We start from the raw sequence: 18,597 nt of genomic DNA, 5'->3' as shown, positions 1-18,597 counted from the left end.
CCTGGACTCGGAATCCTTTTAGAAATCCCTGTCTCAGCCTGTGACAGATCTGGGGGTGCTTTAAAGCCTTTGGGGTTTGATAGGGAAACAGTGAGTGTGACAACCGGGACCCAGGCAGCTAACTCTCATCCACGCTGGGTTCTAAAATTGTTATTTTCCGGAAAAGAGGCGCTCCGGGCAGATGCACGTTGGGAGGGCTCGGAGAATGGGGTAGTTCCGCGGCGCCTTTGTGGAATTTGGGTTAAAGGACCCGCTTTGCCTCCCGCCGGAGCCCGCGGGGCTTTTGTTGCTCGCAGACTGTGAGGGCGTCAGGGCCCGTCACCCGCTTCCCGCTCCCTTAGCGAAACGCTGTTTCCGTCTCTGTCCAGGGACCACCTGACTGCTCCGAACCGGTTCTCATTAGCTCCGCGGAGGAGGTACCCCCATCCAGCAGGCCCAGTACTCCCTGCTGGGGACCCTTCCCACCGTGTGCTGGGAAGGCTACCAGAGGAAAAATGTGCTCTCCCCCCGGAATTCTCACATGATATGCAGCCCTGTGACCGTGAGGATCGCTCGCCCAGACCTGCCCCGATCCCCGTGAGTGTGCATCTGCTGTTTGGGGGAGGGAGAACATAAAATAATACTTAAAACTCCTCCTGACAAAAGAAACCAAAGAACATCGGGAGAGAAAAGGTGGGTCTGTCTCGACCCAAAGACGCCAGAGCACCAGCTGCCATTGGGTGCATGTGGCCTCCTAACGTCACTGGGCTGGGGTTTTTTGGTCTCCCAGGTGATCATGCGGGCAGCCTCACCTCCAGGATCCCCTCTAGTCTGGAGCTGTGGCCCTTTGTCATTTGGCCTCGAGGGGAGCGTGCGTGGCTGTCCTGCAGATGAACAAACGATAGATGTCCCAGTTTTGGGGTAGACCGACACCTCTGCGGTCCCAACGAGGAGACTTGAGACTTCTGAGCACGTTGTAACAATTGATCTCTGCCTCCACTGAATAGCACAGTCTTTCTCAGTGGCACCGGATTTCCACCTTCCCGTTGCAGCCTGGAGCCGGTCGTGAACTCGGCCGTGGTGAATTCACCATCCAGAAACACCCCAGACCCGTGTGCAAAGGAGACCGTGATGAACGCGCTCAAAGAGAGTCGGAAAAGGGCGGTGGAGGAAGACGACCAAATCTTCTGTGATGCCCAGGAAAACAAGCGGAGGTGAGACCCCCGCGGGAGCTGGCGGGGATCTCGGGGACTTTGGGGGTTCGGCAGAAGTGGGGTCCCAAGAACTGGCTCCTCTTAACGAATCTCAATTGCTCCTTGACTGTGGCCTTCCCGGAAGGATGGGACACAGTAGCACAAGCCTTAAGCCTTCCATGAGACAAGTTAAGAAGGGATTTTTTAAGTAATTTGCTGCTTTTCTCTGAGTATCAAGAATTAGAACGCCAAGGACCTTGAAGAGTATTATTGGTAACTCTGTACCTATTAACTTGCCCTTCCCCCTCTCCAGGCCACTGCATTTTATTGTAAGAGAAGTTGAATGTGTGGCAAGGTCATGTTCTTGTGACTGGGGGCCATCTTTAAGTGCCCAGAGGAGCACCAGGAAGCTTACTTAGCTTGTGCCGCCCAGCTGTCTCGCAGTGGGCACAAGCCTGGGCAGAGATGGCTGGAAGGCTCCTACAGGACCATCTGAGGCAGGGTGGGTCCTTCTTGTTGGAGAAGGTCTTGGAAGTGATTGGAAGAAGATTCCTGCCCACATGCAGAGCAGGGGTGGGAGTGAGGAGCAGCCATACCAAAGCTAAGCAAGCCTCTCTGACGGATCAGTTCAGGTTCCCCGCTTTCCCCTCTGGCCTTGGCAAAGTTATCTGTCCCAGCAGCACAGAGCCAGGTGTCTGGGACTCTCCCAGCTTATCGTCCAGAAGCCTGACTCAAATAAAAAAACCTTCATCATCTTGAATGGAGGAAAAACTGGGTGCCGAAGCTCTAGGAGGTGGGACTTGTTTGCAGGGACCAGTGATTCACACCCGCGTGACTTAGAGTGGGTTTGGACAAGTGGGGCCAGAAGGAGTCGTTCCCAGTGGGCTTCTGTCCATACACGTGCCCAGGCTCCTGCACACTGGCATTTGCTCAGTGGGACGGGGCTGTGCTGCCAGGGCCACTCGGGGGTTGGTTTTGTGTGTTTCTGGAGACAACCCCGTAACACCTTCAGGGCCTGAAGTGTGTATAAGGGGGCTGAGGGGTCTTTGGGCTCCCCGGTGCTCTGTGCTTAGCCGATGCTTTATAACTGCTGGACTGAATTTAGTTTTATTCCGATGAGCACAGCAGTCAAAGAAATGAACACTTTGGGCTGGATCTACCTGCTGCATGCCAGGTACAGGCGTTCAAGAAACCCATTTTCCTGGTCAAATGAATGAAATGTTTCTTGACGTTGTTTTAAAGTTCCTGAAATCATGGAAATATTTGTATCACTACCATCTTCTCTGCTTCCTCCCCACCCCCACCCCAGCATAACCACCATTTCACTGGATTTTTTTGTCACTGCAGGCGCCATGACAGTAGCGGGAGTGGACACTCGGCATTTGAACCCTTGGTGGCAAATGGGGCCCCAGCGTCTCTTGTTCCCAAGTAAGTAATGGAAAGTTTAATAGAAACTTAATAGAAAGTTTAACAAGGAGGTAAACAGCCTGAGTCTAAGTGACTCTGCCCAACCTGTACTTGGAACATCAGAACCATAAAAATTAATGATCCGATAATGGTTTCTCTCTGCCTATCATGCTGTTCCAGATACAATCTGTTAGCTGCAGAGCCTTGAGCAGGATTAAATTTCAAATACCTTGATCTTCATATTCCCACTGTGTTGCTACATTAACATAATTCCTTCTCCTGGGTTACATAAAGAGGCCATGGCCAAGTCACATCCCAAGATGCTTTTGTTCCTTCCATTAGGCCTGGATCTCTGAAGAGAAGCCTCACGTCCCAGAGTGCGGAAGACAACTTGAATAAGAGATCCCGCACCTCTTCGACCAGCTCTTTGACCAACGCCTCCCCGGGGGGCATCCCCAGCTCCATCCGCAATGCCATCACCAGCTCCTACAGCTCCACCAGGGGCTTCTCACAGGTACCGCCTCCAGGGTGACGCATCTCGTCTGGGGTCGGTGGACAGAAAGGGCAGCTGGCTCCATGGCCCATGCTGTTGGGCTGTTCCAGTTGTTGAAGGACAAACCTCCCATGAAATTCCTGATTTCAGAACTGAGAGACTAAGACTGTTTTGAGAGGGGAAAGGTTTTCCCTAGAGTCCAGTGTGGGGACATAGTCTTATTTGACAAAGTGGCACGGGTGACTTAGTTTCCTATTAATCTCAAAAAGCAGAAGGGCTGAAAGACATGAATGACTTTAGGTAAATGTTAAGATTGATCTCATTATTCAGCTTTAATTAAAAGAATAGCCTTTTGAAGTAGTTTAGAATATAATCTTCCTGTCACAATGACTCTAAAAATAGACTGGGCATGAAATGCATTCCTGAGTGTGGACTTGAGTGATCTTTGACCTTTCAGGGCTCATTAGTCCTATTCCATTGTTACTTTGTTTAACTTCCAAGCTCCCAGGAAGCTCTCTGGGTAGGCCAGGCCAGTGAACCCTAGCCTAAAGCCAGGGCATGCCTGGGTAGGGCAGGCTGGGGGGGGGCCTTCTGTACCTCACAGAAATTCCAATTAGAACCCTTAGGCCAATTAACTTTTTCAGACCATTCCATTTGCTCTCTTCTGTCCACTCCCCAGGCTCTCCCCTAGTCACTAATACTCTGCTTCAGTCCCCTCCTCCCCCAACTCTGTTGCTCATGGAGCTTTCCTGATTTCTCTACCCTTGGCAGCTACTTGAAATAAACTTGAGTACGTCCTTGGGCATTTTCTCATGTTCCTTCTGCTTCCTTGCCATTAATTTGAAAGGGGACTTTTTCCTGAGGAAATGAAATCCTTTCCATTTTCCCCTGACTCACAGAAAAGAGCGAGCCCATTCGGGTTGTCATTGTTGCTTCTAAACTGCTCTGCCAACGTCTCGCTTTTTTTCTTCAGAGTTCTCCTTAGTGATCTCAGCATCTCATTGGAAGTCTTTCTCTCCATCTTATCCCCAGAATAACACATATTAACAAAAACACAGTGATGACAATAATTTACACCGGGAGCTCCTTTCCCACTTCCCGGGAGCCCTGAAAGATGAGGAGGGGAAGAAAATAGTTTTATCCTCATTCTCACCGAATTTGAGGATTAGGAGAAGGGCTTGAGCAGCCATCTATCTAACTTGAATCCTAGGCCAACTCGAATCTTGATTGTGACATACCCAGGGATCGGTAATCCATCCCGATGTTTAGGGAGAATGAAGTAAAAGGGCATTTTTTCATGTAATGAAACCTATCTTTGAAAGGAAATAAATGGCAAATAGCCTCACTGATTATAGGTGACAGTTCTTTTTTGCAGTAAGTAGTGATTTGCAAATGGTCTTAATTGTAGCCTTTTCTGACTTAGACTGAGGAAGAGTAGGAAACATTTTGGTTTTGGAGAAGTCCTAATTAAGCAAATAGCTATTTTTATCTTAAAATGCCAGTGTTCTTTCCCTCCTTCTGAATTTGTTTCAAGAAAAAAACTAGACTCTAAGTATTGAAGAAATCGTATGAAAATTAGAATTAAAAGAGAGAAGAGAAAGTGAATTATCCATCCTTTCAACAATACTGAAGTTTAAATTAATCAATTTTTTAAGATTCATACAAAATATTATTGTAAATATAAGGGAAAAAGAAAGATTTTGCCAAGAAGAAGATGAAACAAGGGGGAAAAATTATGACAAGACAGAATTTGTCATTGAAAAAAAAGGTTTTACTAAAGTACTAAAGGGTGAGAAGCTCTTTCTCACAATTTGTACATCTAACTTTCTTTAAAGTTCAGTTTTTATAAGGTTTTCTTGATATGATCTAATTATTAGCCTTTCTCTGTTAAAATTAGTTTTGTCTGCCTGTGAATATATACATATATGTCCCTTGTGTTGGGACTTCATCACCAATGTTAAAACCCTACTAATTAGATGTGTGTGTGTGATGGCAAGATGCTATTTCTTTTTTTTTTTTTTTTTTTTTTTTTACAAAAAATTTATGCATAGGTATATTTTTCAGCATTAACAATTGCAAAACCTTTGTTTCAACTTTTCCCCTCCTTCCCCTCACCCCTTTCCCCAGATGGCAAGTTGACCAATACATGTTAAATATGTGAAAGTATAAATTAAATGCAATATATGTATACATATCCAAACAGTTATTTTGCTGCACAAAAAGAATCGGACTTTGAAACAGTGTACAATTAACCTGTGAAAGAAATCAAAAATGCAGGCGGACAAAAATAGAGGGATTGGGGATTCTGTGTAGTGGTTCATCGTCATCTCCCAGAGTTCTTTCTCTGGGTGTAGCTGCTTCAGTTCATTACTGCTCTATTGGAACTGATTTGGTTCATCTCATTGTTGAAAAGAGCCACGTCCATCAGAATTGATCATCATAGAGTATTGTTGTTCAAATATACAACGATCTCCTGGTCCTGCTCACTTCACTCAGCATCAGTTCCTGTAAGCCTCTCCAGGCCTTTCTGAAGTCATCCTGCTGGTCATTTCTCACAGAATAATAGTATTCCATAATATCACAATTTATTCAGCCATTCTCCAATTGATGGGCATCCATGTAGTTTCTGCCCCAAACATTCTTGCACATGTGGGTCCCTTTCCCTTCTTTAAGATCTCTTTGGGATATAAGCCCAGTAGTAACGCTGCTGGATCAAAGAGTATGCACAGTTTAATAACTCTTTGAGCAAATTGCTCTCCAGAATGGCTGGATGTATTCACAATTCCACCAACAATGCATCAGTGTCCCAGTTTTCCCACATCCTCTCCAACATTCTGCATTATCTTTCCTTGTCATTCTCTAGTCAATCTGACAGGTGTGTAGTGGTATCTCAGTGGTCTTAATTTACATTTCTCTGATTAATATGACTTAGGGCATCTTTTCATATGGCTAGAAATAGTTTCAATTTCTTCATCTTGAGAATTGTCTGGGGAGCAACTAGGTGGTGCAGTGGGTAGAGCACTAGCCTTGAATTCAGGAGGACCCGAGTTCAAATTTGTTCTCAGACATTTAACACTTCCTACCTGTGTGACCCTGGGCAAGTCACTTAACCCCAGCCTCAGGAAAAAAAAAAGAGAATTGCCTGTTCATATCCTTTGACCATTTATCAATTGGAGCATGGTTTGATTTCTTATAAATTACAGTCAATTCTCTGTATATTTTGGAAATGAGGCCTTTATCAGAACCTTTGTAAAAATGTTTTCACAGTTTATTGCTTTCCTTCTAATCTTGCCTGCATTAGTTCTGTTTGTACAAAAACTTTTTAATTTGATATAATCAAATTTTTCTATTTTGTGATCAGTAATGACTTCTAGTTCTTTGATCATGAATTCCTTCTTCTTCCACAGGTCTGAGAGGTAAACTATCCTATGTTCTTCTAATTTATTATAATCTCATTCTTTATGCCTAGGTCATGAACCCATTTTGACCTGAGCTTGGTGTATGGGTCAATGCCTAATTTCTGCCATACTAATTTCCAATTTTCCCAGCAATTTTTGTCAAACAGTGAGTTCTTATCTCAAAAGCTGGGGTCTTTGGGTTTGTCAAACACTAGATTATTGAAGTTATTGGCTATTTTTTTCCTTTAGAAACCTATTCCACCGATCAACTAGTCTATTTCTTAGCCAATATCAAATGGTTTTGGTAACTGCTGCTTCATATATAGTTTTAGATCTGGTACAGCTAGGCCACCTTCATTTGATTTTTTTTTTTTTTTTTTTTTTTTTTTTTATTAATTCCCTTGAAATTCTTGACCTTTTGTTTTTCCATATGAACTTTGTTGTTATTTTTTCTAGGTCATTAAAATAGTTTTTTGGGAGTCTGCTTGGTATAGCGCTAAATAAATGGATTAGGTAGTATTGTTATCTTTATTATATTTGCTCGCCCAATCCAAGAGCATTTAATATTTTTCCAATTATTTAGATCTGACTTTATTTGTGTGGAAAGTGTTTTGTAGTTTTGCTCATATAGTTTCTGATTTTCCCTTGGCAGATAGATTCCTAAATCTTTTATACTATCAGTAGTTAACTTTAAATGGAATTTCTCTTTGTAGCTCTAATTGTTGGATTTTGTTAGTGATATATAAGAATGCTGTTGATTTATGTGAGTTTATTTTGTCGGGATGCTATTTCTTAAAGGTCTTGACTTTCTAAAGCCAGATCAACAGTATGACCTTGAAAGCAAGATGTCCTGTTTTAGGCAAAAAAATAACTTTGACAGCCCTAATCTTCATGGACTTTTTCGAAGGCTAAACCTACTGCCCAAAACATCTTCATTGCTCAATTATAATGACACTATATTTAAAAAATATATATATATATATATATATATATATATATATATATATATATTAGAGAGGAGACATTGACATTTCTACCTTTTTCCTGCTAGGGAATTTTTCATAATTCTCAAGGGTTTTAGGAATATGAGGTAAAGTAGGATGCATTTGAAAGTGTGAGATGAGGTAATAGCAGTAGTTGTATGAATACACACACACATATATATCATTACACCAATCAGAGTTCATAAATCTTTGAGTCGGTCTTTAAAATATTGTTGCTAGGTTATAATTGCTCTGTCCACTTCCCTCTGCATCCGTTCTTGCAGATCCTCTTAAGTTTCTCTTCCATCTTTTATTGTCTTGTATGAGTTTCTTTTTTCTAGCCCATTATGATTATTTATTTGTATTTACTCTTTTGTTTCTCTTCACTCCTATTTGCACTTCAAGGTTCCTGAGTAACTCTGATATATTTATTGGGAGTACTTGGAAGTCTTTATTTTCTGAAAGTCCCATTTTCCCACACTCACTTTGCTGGGTGAATGATCCCAGATCCTCTGCTAGGATGTCATATTCTGGGATAAGAGGCCACTGCAATATTTTTCCTTTGACCTGGACTGTGGTGTTCCTGGGAGTTATTGTAAAGGCTTTCTTTCCAAAGATGATTAGAGGGTTCTATCTGTTTCCATGTTGTCCTCTGATTCTAAGAAATCTGGACAGTATTCTTGTAAGATTCTGTAGTTCTTTCTTTAGTTATGGCTTTCTCTAGTCATGGTTAGCTGATTATCTTAGATCTGATGTCCAGATCAGCTGATTTTGTACTTGAGTTTTTTGTTTGTTTGTTTGTTTTTTTGACTTTGATTTAACAGTGTTTCATGGTGTCATTGTTGTTGGGTTGTTTTTTGTTTGTTTGTTTTGTTTTGTTTTGAGTCTATTTTTAAGGAGTTTGTTACTTGGGTAGGTTTTGTACCTCTTGTGCCAAATTGTTAATTCCCTTTCCAGGTCCTCCTTCCATGGCTCTCATTTCTCTCCCAGTTTTTTTGTTTTGTTTTGTTTTGTTTTGTTTTGTTTTGTTTTTAAGCACTTGCCAGTTTGCAAAAAGTTTTAAATTTTTCACTCTTGTCTCATCTAGGAAATCTATATGAATTTTGTGCCCAAATTATGTTTATTGAGATCTGCTTGTAGATTTGTTTGCTAAGAGTCATTCTCTTCTGGGTTTGTGCCCTGAGCGTCCCTGGATCCATAATAGCTCTTGATGATGAGATTCTTTTTTTGGTTTCCTTATTCTTGTATATATCCTGATTTAATGTGAAGGAGGGCCAAATCCTGTGCACTTCTGGAAGGGCCTTGTGCCAGTCCAGCTGCTTCTTTGTTTGGGTGTTGGACACCTGCAAGCTAAGCTATCACTCCCCCCACAGTCATGTAATCCAGGGCAAATTCTCATCGCTGCCTCCCCGCTCTCAGCTCTGCAAGTTGCGCAGGTGGGCTTGGGTCTGAGCAGCGGGTCTGTATGCTTGTCCCATCTGTAATTTCAGTAGATTGCATCTGGGAGCTAGCCAGGAAGCTCTGCTCTTTCAGACTGACAGACTGTAGGCTTCCTTTTGGTAGGGTGCAGGTCCTCTGTAGTTCTTCAGACCGGGCTCAGGCTAAATCTTAAGACCCCCATTCTGCTTCTGGGTCTGAGCCACATGGCCCTGCTTGTGACCTTGTTTCTCGCTCAGAACCCAGTTGAGAGCCTGCGCCCATTACTTTTCTTGGAACATCCCCCCTGAATATAGGCGCCTCCTCCAACATTTGTGGATCTGTGACCAGAAACTGGATTGTGAGCCGCAAAACTGCCAGCAGCCTCTCCTCTTGCAGCCTCTGCCAGGTCCAGAACCTCTCGCTTCATCAGTGTCGGGGATCCCCGCCGGTGTTTGTTTTTTTCAAACTGTCTACGAGTTTGGGAAAGGGGGAGGTCACTGTACTTGTTCCTGATGCTCTGCCATCTTGGCCCCTCTCCAAACTTCTCATTCCTTGAAGGTGGCTTTTAAATTGTGTTATTTCTTAGGAAGTTTTGCTTTGCCTTCAACCTGAATCTGCCTCTTTGTAACTTACACTGTTGTTCTGTTCTCTGTTGCTCCACAGGTTCACAGGGCTGCTTCCCTGTGATTCTGAGTCTGTGAGTTAAGTTGCTTTACTTTTTGGGAAAATACTAACGTTGACTTTGCTTGGATTTCAGCTGTGGAAGAGGAGTGGCCCCAGCACCTCACCCCTCTCTAGCCCCGCTTCATCTCGGTCCCAGACCCCGGAGAGGCCTGTGAAGAAAGCTCGGTGAGTGCCCTGCCTCAGGCCCACTTTCCAGGGGGCAGGGGGACGAGGGGCAGAGTGAGTGGATTGGCCAGACTAGCCAGATGGAGCTCAGAAGAAAACTAAAGGACTCAAGTCAGTTCTCATGACCTGCCCCTCTTCATCTTTCTGTCAATGAGTAATATTGACTGAATTACCAGGTTCCCAAAACACAAGCTTTAGAGCCCAAAACTCACCTCGGAAATCAAGGTGCCCGCCTTGTTATAGAAAACAGCCTCACCAGAAATCAGCGTCCCAAGGGCTGAGTTCAGGTGCAGCCCTCAAGTTTGCTGATTTTAACAAGGGAACTGTGAGAGTTGGAAGACATTACTCTGTGTCAGGTGGGCTGAAAGGGCCATATGCAGTCAGCTGTTGGTTCTGAAGAGTGACGATGTCATGTTTGGGGATGGGGGGCTGGGCCGGGAGGACGACAGACCCTCTGCTCTGTCTTCATTACTGTGACCCCCCTGGGTCTCTGGGGCATCAGCTTCCTTCTGGATCCTCCTCTAAGAGTGGCAAAGCTTTCATAGTGACTCCTTAATCTCCTTTTTTCCAGTCTCAAGGGCTAGGTTAATAAGACTCTTGCCAAGAATGAAGGATTTCCTGGGGACCCCATTAGCATTAGCCTTTTCTCTAGCCACGTATGGTGAGAATTTCAAGGGTGATGTTTGGATGAGCACTTGGCAGCTGGTGGGGAACAGCAGCCACCAGAGACTTAGGATCATGTCCTTAATCTCGATTTAGTTATCACTGGCTCAATGACCTCTCGGCCCAACATCTTTATCTTTGTCCAGCAAGATTGTTAAGGTTGAATCTGACTTCTTTTTTCCCCACAGAGAAGAGGAGATTCATCAGTCTAGCTCTTTGACCCCCCTGACCTCAGACAAGGAATCTCAGGCAGAGAAAGGTCAGTTGGAGGGTGGGGGAAGTTTCCCAGTGGAAGGCTCAGGAAAGCTCTCTCTAAAACAGGGAGCAGGGCCCTGGGTTAAAGGGGATTGGGGGGAGAAGGGGAACATCAAACAGCTTGTGGCAGCTGTGGTGAATGAATCAGAACAAGCCCAAAGCCATTCCTGGCTTTTGGAGTGTGTCGGGCCAACACCTTCCAGAGGCATGAAGGATGTGTCGCCCAGGGCCTGCAGTGGGCAGAGATAGGCAGAGGGGCAGAACCGAAGGGATGGGTAGAGGTGGGTTAACTCTTCTGTCTCTCCTCCTAGTGACCGATACCCCCACATGGAAGAAACAGAGCTCTTGGAGCACCCCATCCACCTCAGGGAGTGGTGGAAAGCGCAAACGCAAAGTTCAATTATTGCCTTCCCGGCGAGGAGACCAGCTCACCCTGGTATGGTTCCCCCTACTTTAGGGCTCCTAGGGAAGGCCCAGCCTGGCCTCCAGGACAGTCTTCCTTGACCTTTGTACATGAACTGGAAGGGTCTGCAGTCCTGGTGATTCACTTCAGGCTGCAAAGTCTCTCCCATCTAAGCCAGGCCACAGCCCCCTAAGGCCCCAGGGGGCCCTCTCCAGCTTCCCCTTCTGATAGGCTTGACCTTGTCTCTGACAGCCCCCACCTCCTCAACTCGGTTACTCCATCACGGCTGAGGACCTGGACTTGGAAAAGAAGGCTGCCTTGCAGTGGTTTAACAAAGTGTTGGAAGAGAAGACAGGTGAGGGGCCCGGGTCTCGGGCTGGGGTGGGGGGGTTGGGGGTTTAGAGCCTTTCTTTTTCCATAGCTCCACGACTTTGCAGGGAGAACCCTTTCTCATGTTTTTCTTCTCTCTCAGACGCTCCTCCTGCTTCTGTCACAGAGACCTCCCCTGCCCCTCGACCCCTTTCCTTCACATCCTCAGAGACGGCGACGTCCTCGCCAGCCGCTCCTCCAGCTGCCAGCGGCAACCCGCTGCTGGACAGTCTGAAGAAGATGCAGAGCTCCCCGAGCCTGGCGGCCCTTCCAGGTGAGACGGCAGACTCCCTTCCCCGTTTAGACGAGGGGCCAGAGACCGGGTCCACTCAGTGTCACATCAGCCCAATGAGGAACGCCATCCACACAAACCCGCTGTAGGCCCCAGCTTTAAATGGGGTCTGCTGGAACCGAGGCTCTCGGGCCCGCTCTCAGCTCCCAGAGTCTTTGCCTATCCTAGCTGAGGACATCCAGAGGCAGGTTCCGAACGAGGCCGGGGCCTGCAGGATCGGGGGGGGGAGGTTTGTGTTGGCTTGGCTGCCTGGCAGAATTCTCTGTCAGGTCAAGGGATGTCATGTGATACTAAGGTTTATAGCCCGCTCCCCATCACACCCTCTGCTGTCTTCACAGATGCGGCTGGAGCAGCCCCTGCTGCGGCACCCTCCCCACTGAAGCCCGCCAGCCCACCTGCTGCCCCCGGGCCCTCAGAGCCGGGGGCCCCCGTGGCCACCTCAGCGGCGTCCAAGCCCGTCTCGACCTTCTCCTTGATGAGCCCTGCCACCACGCTCGCTGCCACCAGCAGTAGCCAGGCCCCCCCAGCTCCTGTGTCTGAGAGCTCCAGCAAGCCCCTCACCAGCGCCTCCCCCAAGCCAAGCCTTCTCTTTGGAATGCTGAGTGCCCCTGCTTCAACATCCTCTGCTCCTGCTCCCGCTCCTACTTCCACTCCTGCTCCCACTCCTGCTCCCACTCCTGCTCCCGCTCCCACTCCCACTCCCACTCCCACTTCTTCAGCTCCTCCTCCTGCCACCCCCATGTTCAAACCCATTTTTGGGGCTCCCCCTAAGATGGAGAGTGGGGTTTCGCCGGCAGCCCCCTCCACCCCGACTCCTGCATCCTGTGGCACGGTCCTCTCCACAACTCCCAGCAGCTCCACTACAACCTTCAAGCCCATTTTTGGGAGCATGGGCCCGCCCTCCTCTTTGCCCTTGGCTTCCCCCTTCTTGAAGCAGCCCTCCTCTGCGGCCCCCAGCACGGCCGTCACCACAGCCGTGCTGGCGCCTCTCTTTAGCGGCCTCCCCAGCTCCCAGTCCGCTGCAGCCCCTGCCCCCACCACCACCGCTGCTGCCGCCTCCACGGGGACCACTGACTCTGGCTCCAAGCCCGCCTTTGGCTTCGGGCTGAGCAGCTTGGCTGGCACCGCGGGCGCCGCCACCACAGCCACCACCACGAGCGCCACCGCCACCACGTCCACCCCCTCCCTGTCACAGCCTTTCCTCTTCGGGGCCGCCCCTGCCGCTGGCGCCAGCTTCACCCCGTCTGGCTCCATGTTCCAGTTTAACAAGCCCGCCGCCACCGCCTCCAGCACTGCTGCCGCGACCACCGCCACCACCTTTGGTGCCGTGCAGGCGACCCCCAGCAGCACTGGTGGCTTTGGGTTCGGCGGAACCGTCACCACGGCCGCGCTGCCGACCACCAGCCAAGTGACGTTGACGTTCGGTCCCACCACCACCACTGCCGCCTTCAGCTCCCCCTTTGGCTCAAGCGTCAAGACCATGCCGCCCCCGCCCTACCCGGGGGCCGCCCCGCAGCCAGCCTTCGGGAGCGCCGACGGGCAGCAGCAGCAGCAGGGGGCCACCAAAGCGGGCCCCACGCCGAGCTTCAGTAGCACGTTCAGCTTTGGGGGCTCATCGGCCCCGAGCCCGGCCCTCCCCCAGCCCACCTTCGGCAGTGCTGCCCAGCCGGCCTTTGGCGGGGTGAAGCCCTCTACCTCCTTCGGTGCCCCCGCCAGCACGCAGCCGGCCTTCGGCAGCACCAACACGGTCTTCTCGTTTGGCACGACCACCACCTCCAGCTTTGGGGCCACCACGCAGACCACAAGCAGTGGCACGGGCAGCTCCATGTTCAGCAGCATGACGCTGGCCCCCTTCACTTTCGGGGGCTCCACGCCTGCGGCCAGTAGTGGGGGCTTCGGGGCCGGCACGGCCGGCCCCGGGACCAGCTCAAGCACCACGGCCTTCAGCTTTGGAGCGAGCCAGAGCGGGACGGCCAGTGCCGCCACCCCCTTCGGGGCTGCTTTGAACCAGAACCCCCTGGCCCCAAGCTCGAGCACACCCTTTGCCTTCAATGTGGCCAACACCTCTGAGAACAAGTCTGTGTTTGGAGGTAAGGCTTGGGGGAGTCTCCTGCTGCCCTCCTTCAGAAAGCAGCCTTTGGGCCCCCTTCAGGGATCCCAGTTTGGTACCACATCCCATCCTCCCCCTTCCTGCCCCGTTAGAAGTCCTAAGGACTGACCAGAGATGGTCCTAAGTCTCGGTAACCCAGACCGGGCAGGCTCAGGCTTTCCGTGGAGCCGTCAGGGTTCTGTCCTGGGTCTACCTGAGGGGTTCAGCCTTGTCTCCAGCTCGGGGCAGCCTGCACCCACTGATCCCTCCCGGGACCAGCCATAAGCATCTGGGAACCTTCTGGGCATGGTTTGGGGTCAGTGTGAAATTGACATTTTCAGCTGTCTTGTCTTTGTAGGCACCTCCACACCCACCTTTGGCCAGAGCACTCCGGCCCCTGGAGCGGGCACGGTGGGCAGTAGCCTTTCCTTTGGGACCCCGGCCACGCCAGCCCAGGGCTTTGCGGGAGCAGGGCCATCTTTCGGTGAGTACCTTTGGCCAGGGAGGACGGGTGGGGGGAATGGGGGGAATCCCAGAGGTTCCTGACCCTGGGCGTTGCCTCGGTCTCTCGATGCCCACACTTCTTGTCGGGAGGGACTTAGGGGACAAGCATCTTTTCCAAGAGAACCCAATCTGACGAATGTTGGATCCATCCCTAGGACCATCGACCCCTTCGTTTTCCATTGGTGCAGGATCCAAGACCCCGGGGGCCCGGCAGCGGCTGCAGGCCCGAAGGCAGCACACTCGAAAGAAATAGCTTGTCCTGCCCCACCCCCACCCCCATCCCCGGCTCCTGCTGTGAAGAGCCTCGGCCCTGCCCCCGTTTTTGTACAGCAAGCCCACCCCAGCCCCCAGCCCCCACTTGTCAGCAGCAGCTGCCGCCAGGTGGCCGCCCTGGAAGTGGAGGGGGGGAGACAAACCCTTTTTACTTGAACACTTCCACTGCTGAAACTGGAGAAACTTGTGTACATATCGTCAGCCTTGCCTTGCCTTTCCTGACTCGTCTCCTTGTTGTGTGTGTCCAACAGCTTGGCCAAGGACCCCCTGCCTCCCGCCCCCCCATGCCAGCTACACGCAGCCCCCGGTCCCGGGGAGGGCTCGGCCCTGAGCCTCCCAGCCCTCCCCCCACTCTGTGGGGTGGATCCTGCTTCTTGGACTTTGCCCCTTCCCCCCTCCCCCAAGGAGGGCTTCCTTTTCTTGGTGTCGGTCTGGCTTGAGTTTTGCCTTGGAGAAGCCTGCGGGAAGGCTCTCCCCACTGCGCTGCCCTTTCTCCTCCCAGAGGAGAGCGATGTTTTCGCGCAGCCTCCCTTTGCCAGTGTAGCTCTTACAACCTCAGGGGTTGGAGGAAGCCGCCTCCCTTGGAGCCCGTTCGCCAGCAAGGGAACAGGACAGACAGCGCCGCTGCTCTCGGCTTCCCTCCTTCCTCCCCCGTGTCGTTTTTGTTTTCTGGGTTTGTCTGTATAAAGCTGTGTCCTGTCAGTGTTGCTGTCTGATGCTCATTGAATCGAGTTTGGAGGAAAATTTTGACTTGTGTGAGTGGCGGCATGTTGGTAGTGCCGGACTTGATGTTAAAAGCTTTCTGGGGCCCAGGAGTTTCCCACAGAAACTGGACCCACTCAATTGGATGCGGAATGTGGCCATGAGATGCTGCACGTGCTGAGTGACTCCTGAATTTTCAAACAGTGTTTTGACTTGAAGGGATGGCAGCCCAGGAAGGAATAAGGCCCAGGGGACAGGGTACCATGAATGTAAGCAGAGATTCCCCCCCTTGCTTTGGGCTCCCCTACACACACACACGTACACACGCACCCCTTAGTGATCTCACAGTAGGGCAGGGTACCCCCAAATAAGGGGAAGGGGATAGTCTTAATTTTACTACTGGATTATACACCTTTCTAGAGTTTGGGGGGAAAGAAAGTGGGAGGAGGGTCACCCGGAAGGTCTCGTATTCACTATTTGTCCAAAGACCTCTCTAGCCCCAGCTTCGCTAAAGAGGACCCATGCTCCGAGGAGCCTGCTGGGTCCTTCAGGCCAAGCAAAGTCCCATCGATCAAACGAGCGGTAAGCTGCGCGTAGCCAGCCTTCCGAACCCCACTTGCTCCAGAAGAGGGATTTGCCCCATCCCCTCTTTTAACAATTCAGCCCAGAGCTCCCCTCTCCCTGGCCCGGGAGCCTTGCTGCTATGCCATCACTTTTGGGAGAAGTGTGAATGTGTGTGGGTGATTTGCCTAAGTCTAAATTTAAGAAAAAGAAAAAAAAGAAATATTTAAAACATTTTTTTAACAAAATAAAATTTATTTTTATATTTAAGCTAAATTGCCTTTTGAATTCCTTCAAGCTTGGTTCATTGAGGCTGTGAGAAAGTACGAAGCTGTTGTCCAGAAATTAGCTGAGCAGTTAGATCTGGGGGAAGAGGGAGGGCTCCCTCAAGACTCCCTCTTCACCCAGGAAATCGTTCTGTAAAATGTACTCGATTCTTTTCTAATAATGTGATGTATGTGAATGTGGCGGGCAAGGTTTCCCCCTGTGATAGCAGCTCTGGTGGTTGCAGTTTGGGAGGCGGGAGTGGGAAGGGCCCGGGCTCCAAACCAAGTCTGTGCCCCAGCCACTGTTCAGTCCCACGAGGACCCCGAGTGAAAAGCAAGCGGGGTCTTTGGGGGAAAGCTGAATCAGGTCAAAGCAGCCTTTCCGTGGCAGTGGTGGGAGCAGGAAGCCCGGCTACAGCAACGGCCCAGAGGTCTGCCCACGTCTGCCCACGCAGCCCCCGGCCTCGGACCTGTGCAGGGCCAGGAACGGGAGACAACTTTCCATGGGATGCTGTTCCTGTTGAGTCTGGTGGGAATTTAGTGTGAATGTGCAATTTTTTTTTTTCCTTGCTTCTTATAATGTCATTGATTTTAAAAATAAACAAAACTGTGATCTCCAGTGGACTCATGTCATTTTTTTCCCCCCCACCGGGGTAGGGGCGGAATAAAGGAATGCTCTGGAAGACCAGTGGGGAGTTGCTCCCAAGCTTGAAGGTCCAGTGGAGGAGCGCAGCCCAGGGTCATGTAGTTAATGGTCTCCGCCGTCGTTTCTTCTTTTTCTTGGGAGCCACATTGGGCTCGGGTTCTTCAGCCAGCGCCTGTGGTTCTGAACCTGAGCTAGAGAGAGAATTGGAGGCTAGTCCTTGCCAGGACAGCCTAACCTTCCATCCCCAAGAGCATAAACACTCACCTCCCCCCTGCCCGTTCCAGTACAGCCACAAAGAAGCCCCCCGTGAGCGTGGTTTCGGGGGATGCCCGGAGACAATGTTCGGCCTCTGGGAAGGTGCTGAGGCCTCTCTCTGGCCATGGAGGTAACACGTGGACAAGCCTGGGAGAAGGAGTGGGGATCAAACACTTGAAGCACCCCCCCACCCCGCCCGGAGGCCCCGCCAGGCCGCAGGCTCCTGCCCGTACCTAAAGGTGCCCTCGATCTGCTGCAGGACGTCGCGTACCACATCCTCGTTCTCCTCCTGGCACACGGAACAGGTCGAATAGACCAAGCGCTGCAGGGCCGGGAAGGAGAGCGCGTGGCTCAGGGCACGACGCTGGAAGCCGGCCAGGGCCTGCAAGCGTTCCTGGCTGGAGCTGCCCGCACTGGGCTCCTCCAGCTGCCTGGACACCATGCCTGGGGAAGGCGAGGCAAGATGCCTTTAGTAAGTACCTGTGCTTGGGAAGAGCGAGACCGAGGGGAAGCTTCCCTCCCTTCCCAAAGGCTGACTGGGAACCAGAAGAAATAACTGTCCACAAGGAAACCAACACAAAGTAATTCTTGCCAAAGGCAGCACCTGAGTAAGCTTCGAACGGGAAAGGACTCCAAAAACTGGAGCTTGCAGGGGCGGCCTAATAAAGCCACAAGATGGGGACGGGCAGCAGCCAGGAGGCTGTCCGTACATGGGGAAGGAACAAAGCCTGGCCCCCAGAGCACCGCCCCTCCCCCATCTGCACTGAGGGTCTCACCAGAACCACTGCAAGAAGGGTCCAGCAGGATGTACTGGACCTGGCGGTAACGCGGGTCAGAGGGAGATACGGACAGAAAGTCCTTGTTGGCGATCTCGCAGCAAGAGACTCCGGCCCTGGTCAGCAGTGTGGCCATGGTCGCTAGCCGCCCAGCATCCAGGTCAAAAGCAAAGATTTTCCTAGAGAGAGGAAATGGGAGTCAGCTCTGCAAGCACTGAGACCAGGACTTCCTGCCAATGGGGGGCTTGCTGTCTGGCCGGGGGAGGGGAAGGCAACCCCCCCCAATGCAGAGAGCCAGGACCCTCCGAGGAGGCTCCAGCCGAGCCCGCTGCCCATCTGTGAAAGGGGCTCTCCCAAGCTTATCACCCTCACAACCCCTGCAGCGCAGCCACCTTTGAGAAGATCCTGAGACACTGTTCCCTTCCCCCCACCTCACAGAGCCAGAGTGTGTGTGGGGAGGTCGGAACTCCTGCCTTCCTGACTCTGGTTCCGGCCTGTCCAGGAGGATGTGACACCTCCCCGAGGCAAAGCCGCTACCGAGGCCTCTCCTGGAACTCTCCACCCGGATCCCGCAGATGGGGCTGCAGCCCCCAAACTCCCCGAGCCCCCTCCCCCCGCCTCACCCCTGGTTTTTCAGCAGAGCAGCCAGGTGGCTTGTCTTGTTGCCCGGGGCCGCACAAGCGTCTATGACGTGGGAGCCGGGTGGAGGGGCGAGCAGGGTGGCTGGGAGGCAGCTGGCCTGGGGGGGGGGGGGGGGAGAAGAGATCAGAACTGAGTGAGTCTCTCCCCCCCAGGCCCCTTCTCACCCTCCGTCCCCGCCCT

The 18,597-nt window shown here is 50.8% G+C and overlaps 2 protein-coding genes across 3 annotated transcripts in view; one reads left to right on the top strand and one right to left on the bottom strand.

Annotated features, from left to right (window-relative positions):
* Positions 1-377: 377 nt before the first annotated feature.
* On the top strand, positions 378-16,717 carry LOC141540280 (nuclear envelope pore membrane protein POM 121C-like). The gene is made up of 12 exons (XM_074264095.1): positions 378-576; positions 1,032-1,193; positions 2,520-2,600; positions 2,922-3,093; positions 9,630-9,721; positions 10,573-10,643; positions 10,951-11,075; positions 11,295-11,397; positions 11,515-11,685; positions 12,042-13,793; positions 14,151-14,276; positions 14,452-16,717. Exons 1-12 carry the CDS (start codon positions 521-523, stop codon positions 14,547-14,549), a joined length of 3,009 nt encoding a protein of 1,002 aa, XP_074120196.1. The 5' UTR covers positions 378-520; the 3' UTR covers positions 14,550-16,717.
* The window catches only part of NSUN5 (NOP2/Sun RNA methyltransferase 5), a 4,508-nt gene continuing 1,977 nt past the window's right edge, over positions 16,067-18,597 (bottom strand). The window contains exons 6-10 of one of the 2 annotated variants that reach the window (XM_074264100.1): positions 18,399-18,514; positions 17,776-17,954; positions 17,233-17,443; positions 17,009-17,146; positions 16,067-16,935 (exon numbers count right to left, since the gene is read on the bottom strand). In XM_074264100.1, coding sequence (XP_074120201.1) covers positions 16,839-16,935; positions 17,009-17,146; positions 17,233-17,443; positions 17,776-17,954; positions 18,399-18,514 — 741 coding nt within the window. In that variant the 3' untranslated portion in view covers positions 16,067-16,838. The remainder of the gene's footprint in view (positions 16,936-17,008; positions 17,147-17,232; positions 17,444-17,775; positions 17,955-18,398; positions 18,515-18,597) is intronic. The other variant, XM_074264101.1, reaches the window with a different exon arrangement.

This window comes from Sminthopsis crassicaudata, chromosome 4 (assembly GCF_048593235.1).
Source record: "Sminthopsis crassicaudata isolate SCR6 chromosome 4, ASM4859323v1, whole genome shotgun sequence".
Taxonomy (NCBI): Eukaryota; Metazoa; Chordata; class Mammalia; order Dasyuromorphia; family Dasyuridae; genus Sminthopsis; species Sminthopsis crassicaudata.
Note: the sequence above shows the minus strand (reverse complement) of the source record. Positions and strands in the feature narration are given on the sequence as shown.

Coding starts and splice junctions, on each gene's coding strand:
- LOC141540280 (XM_074264095.1), top strand. CDS start 521: ATGATATGCAGCCCTGTGACCGTGAGGATCGCTCGCCCAGACCTGCCC. Junction 3,094..9,629: donor CCACCAGGGGCTTCTCACAG/GTACCGCCTCCA, acceptor CTTGGATTTCAG/CTGTGGAAGAGGAGTGGCCC. Junction 9,722..10,572: donor AGGCCTGTGAAGAAAGCTCG/GTGAGTGCCCTG, acceptor TTTTCCCCACAG/AGAAGAGGAGATTCATCAGT.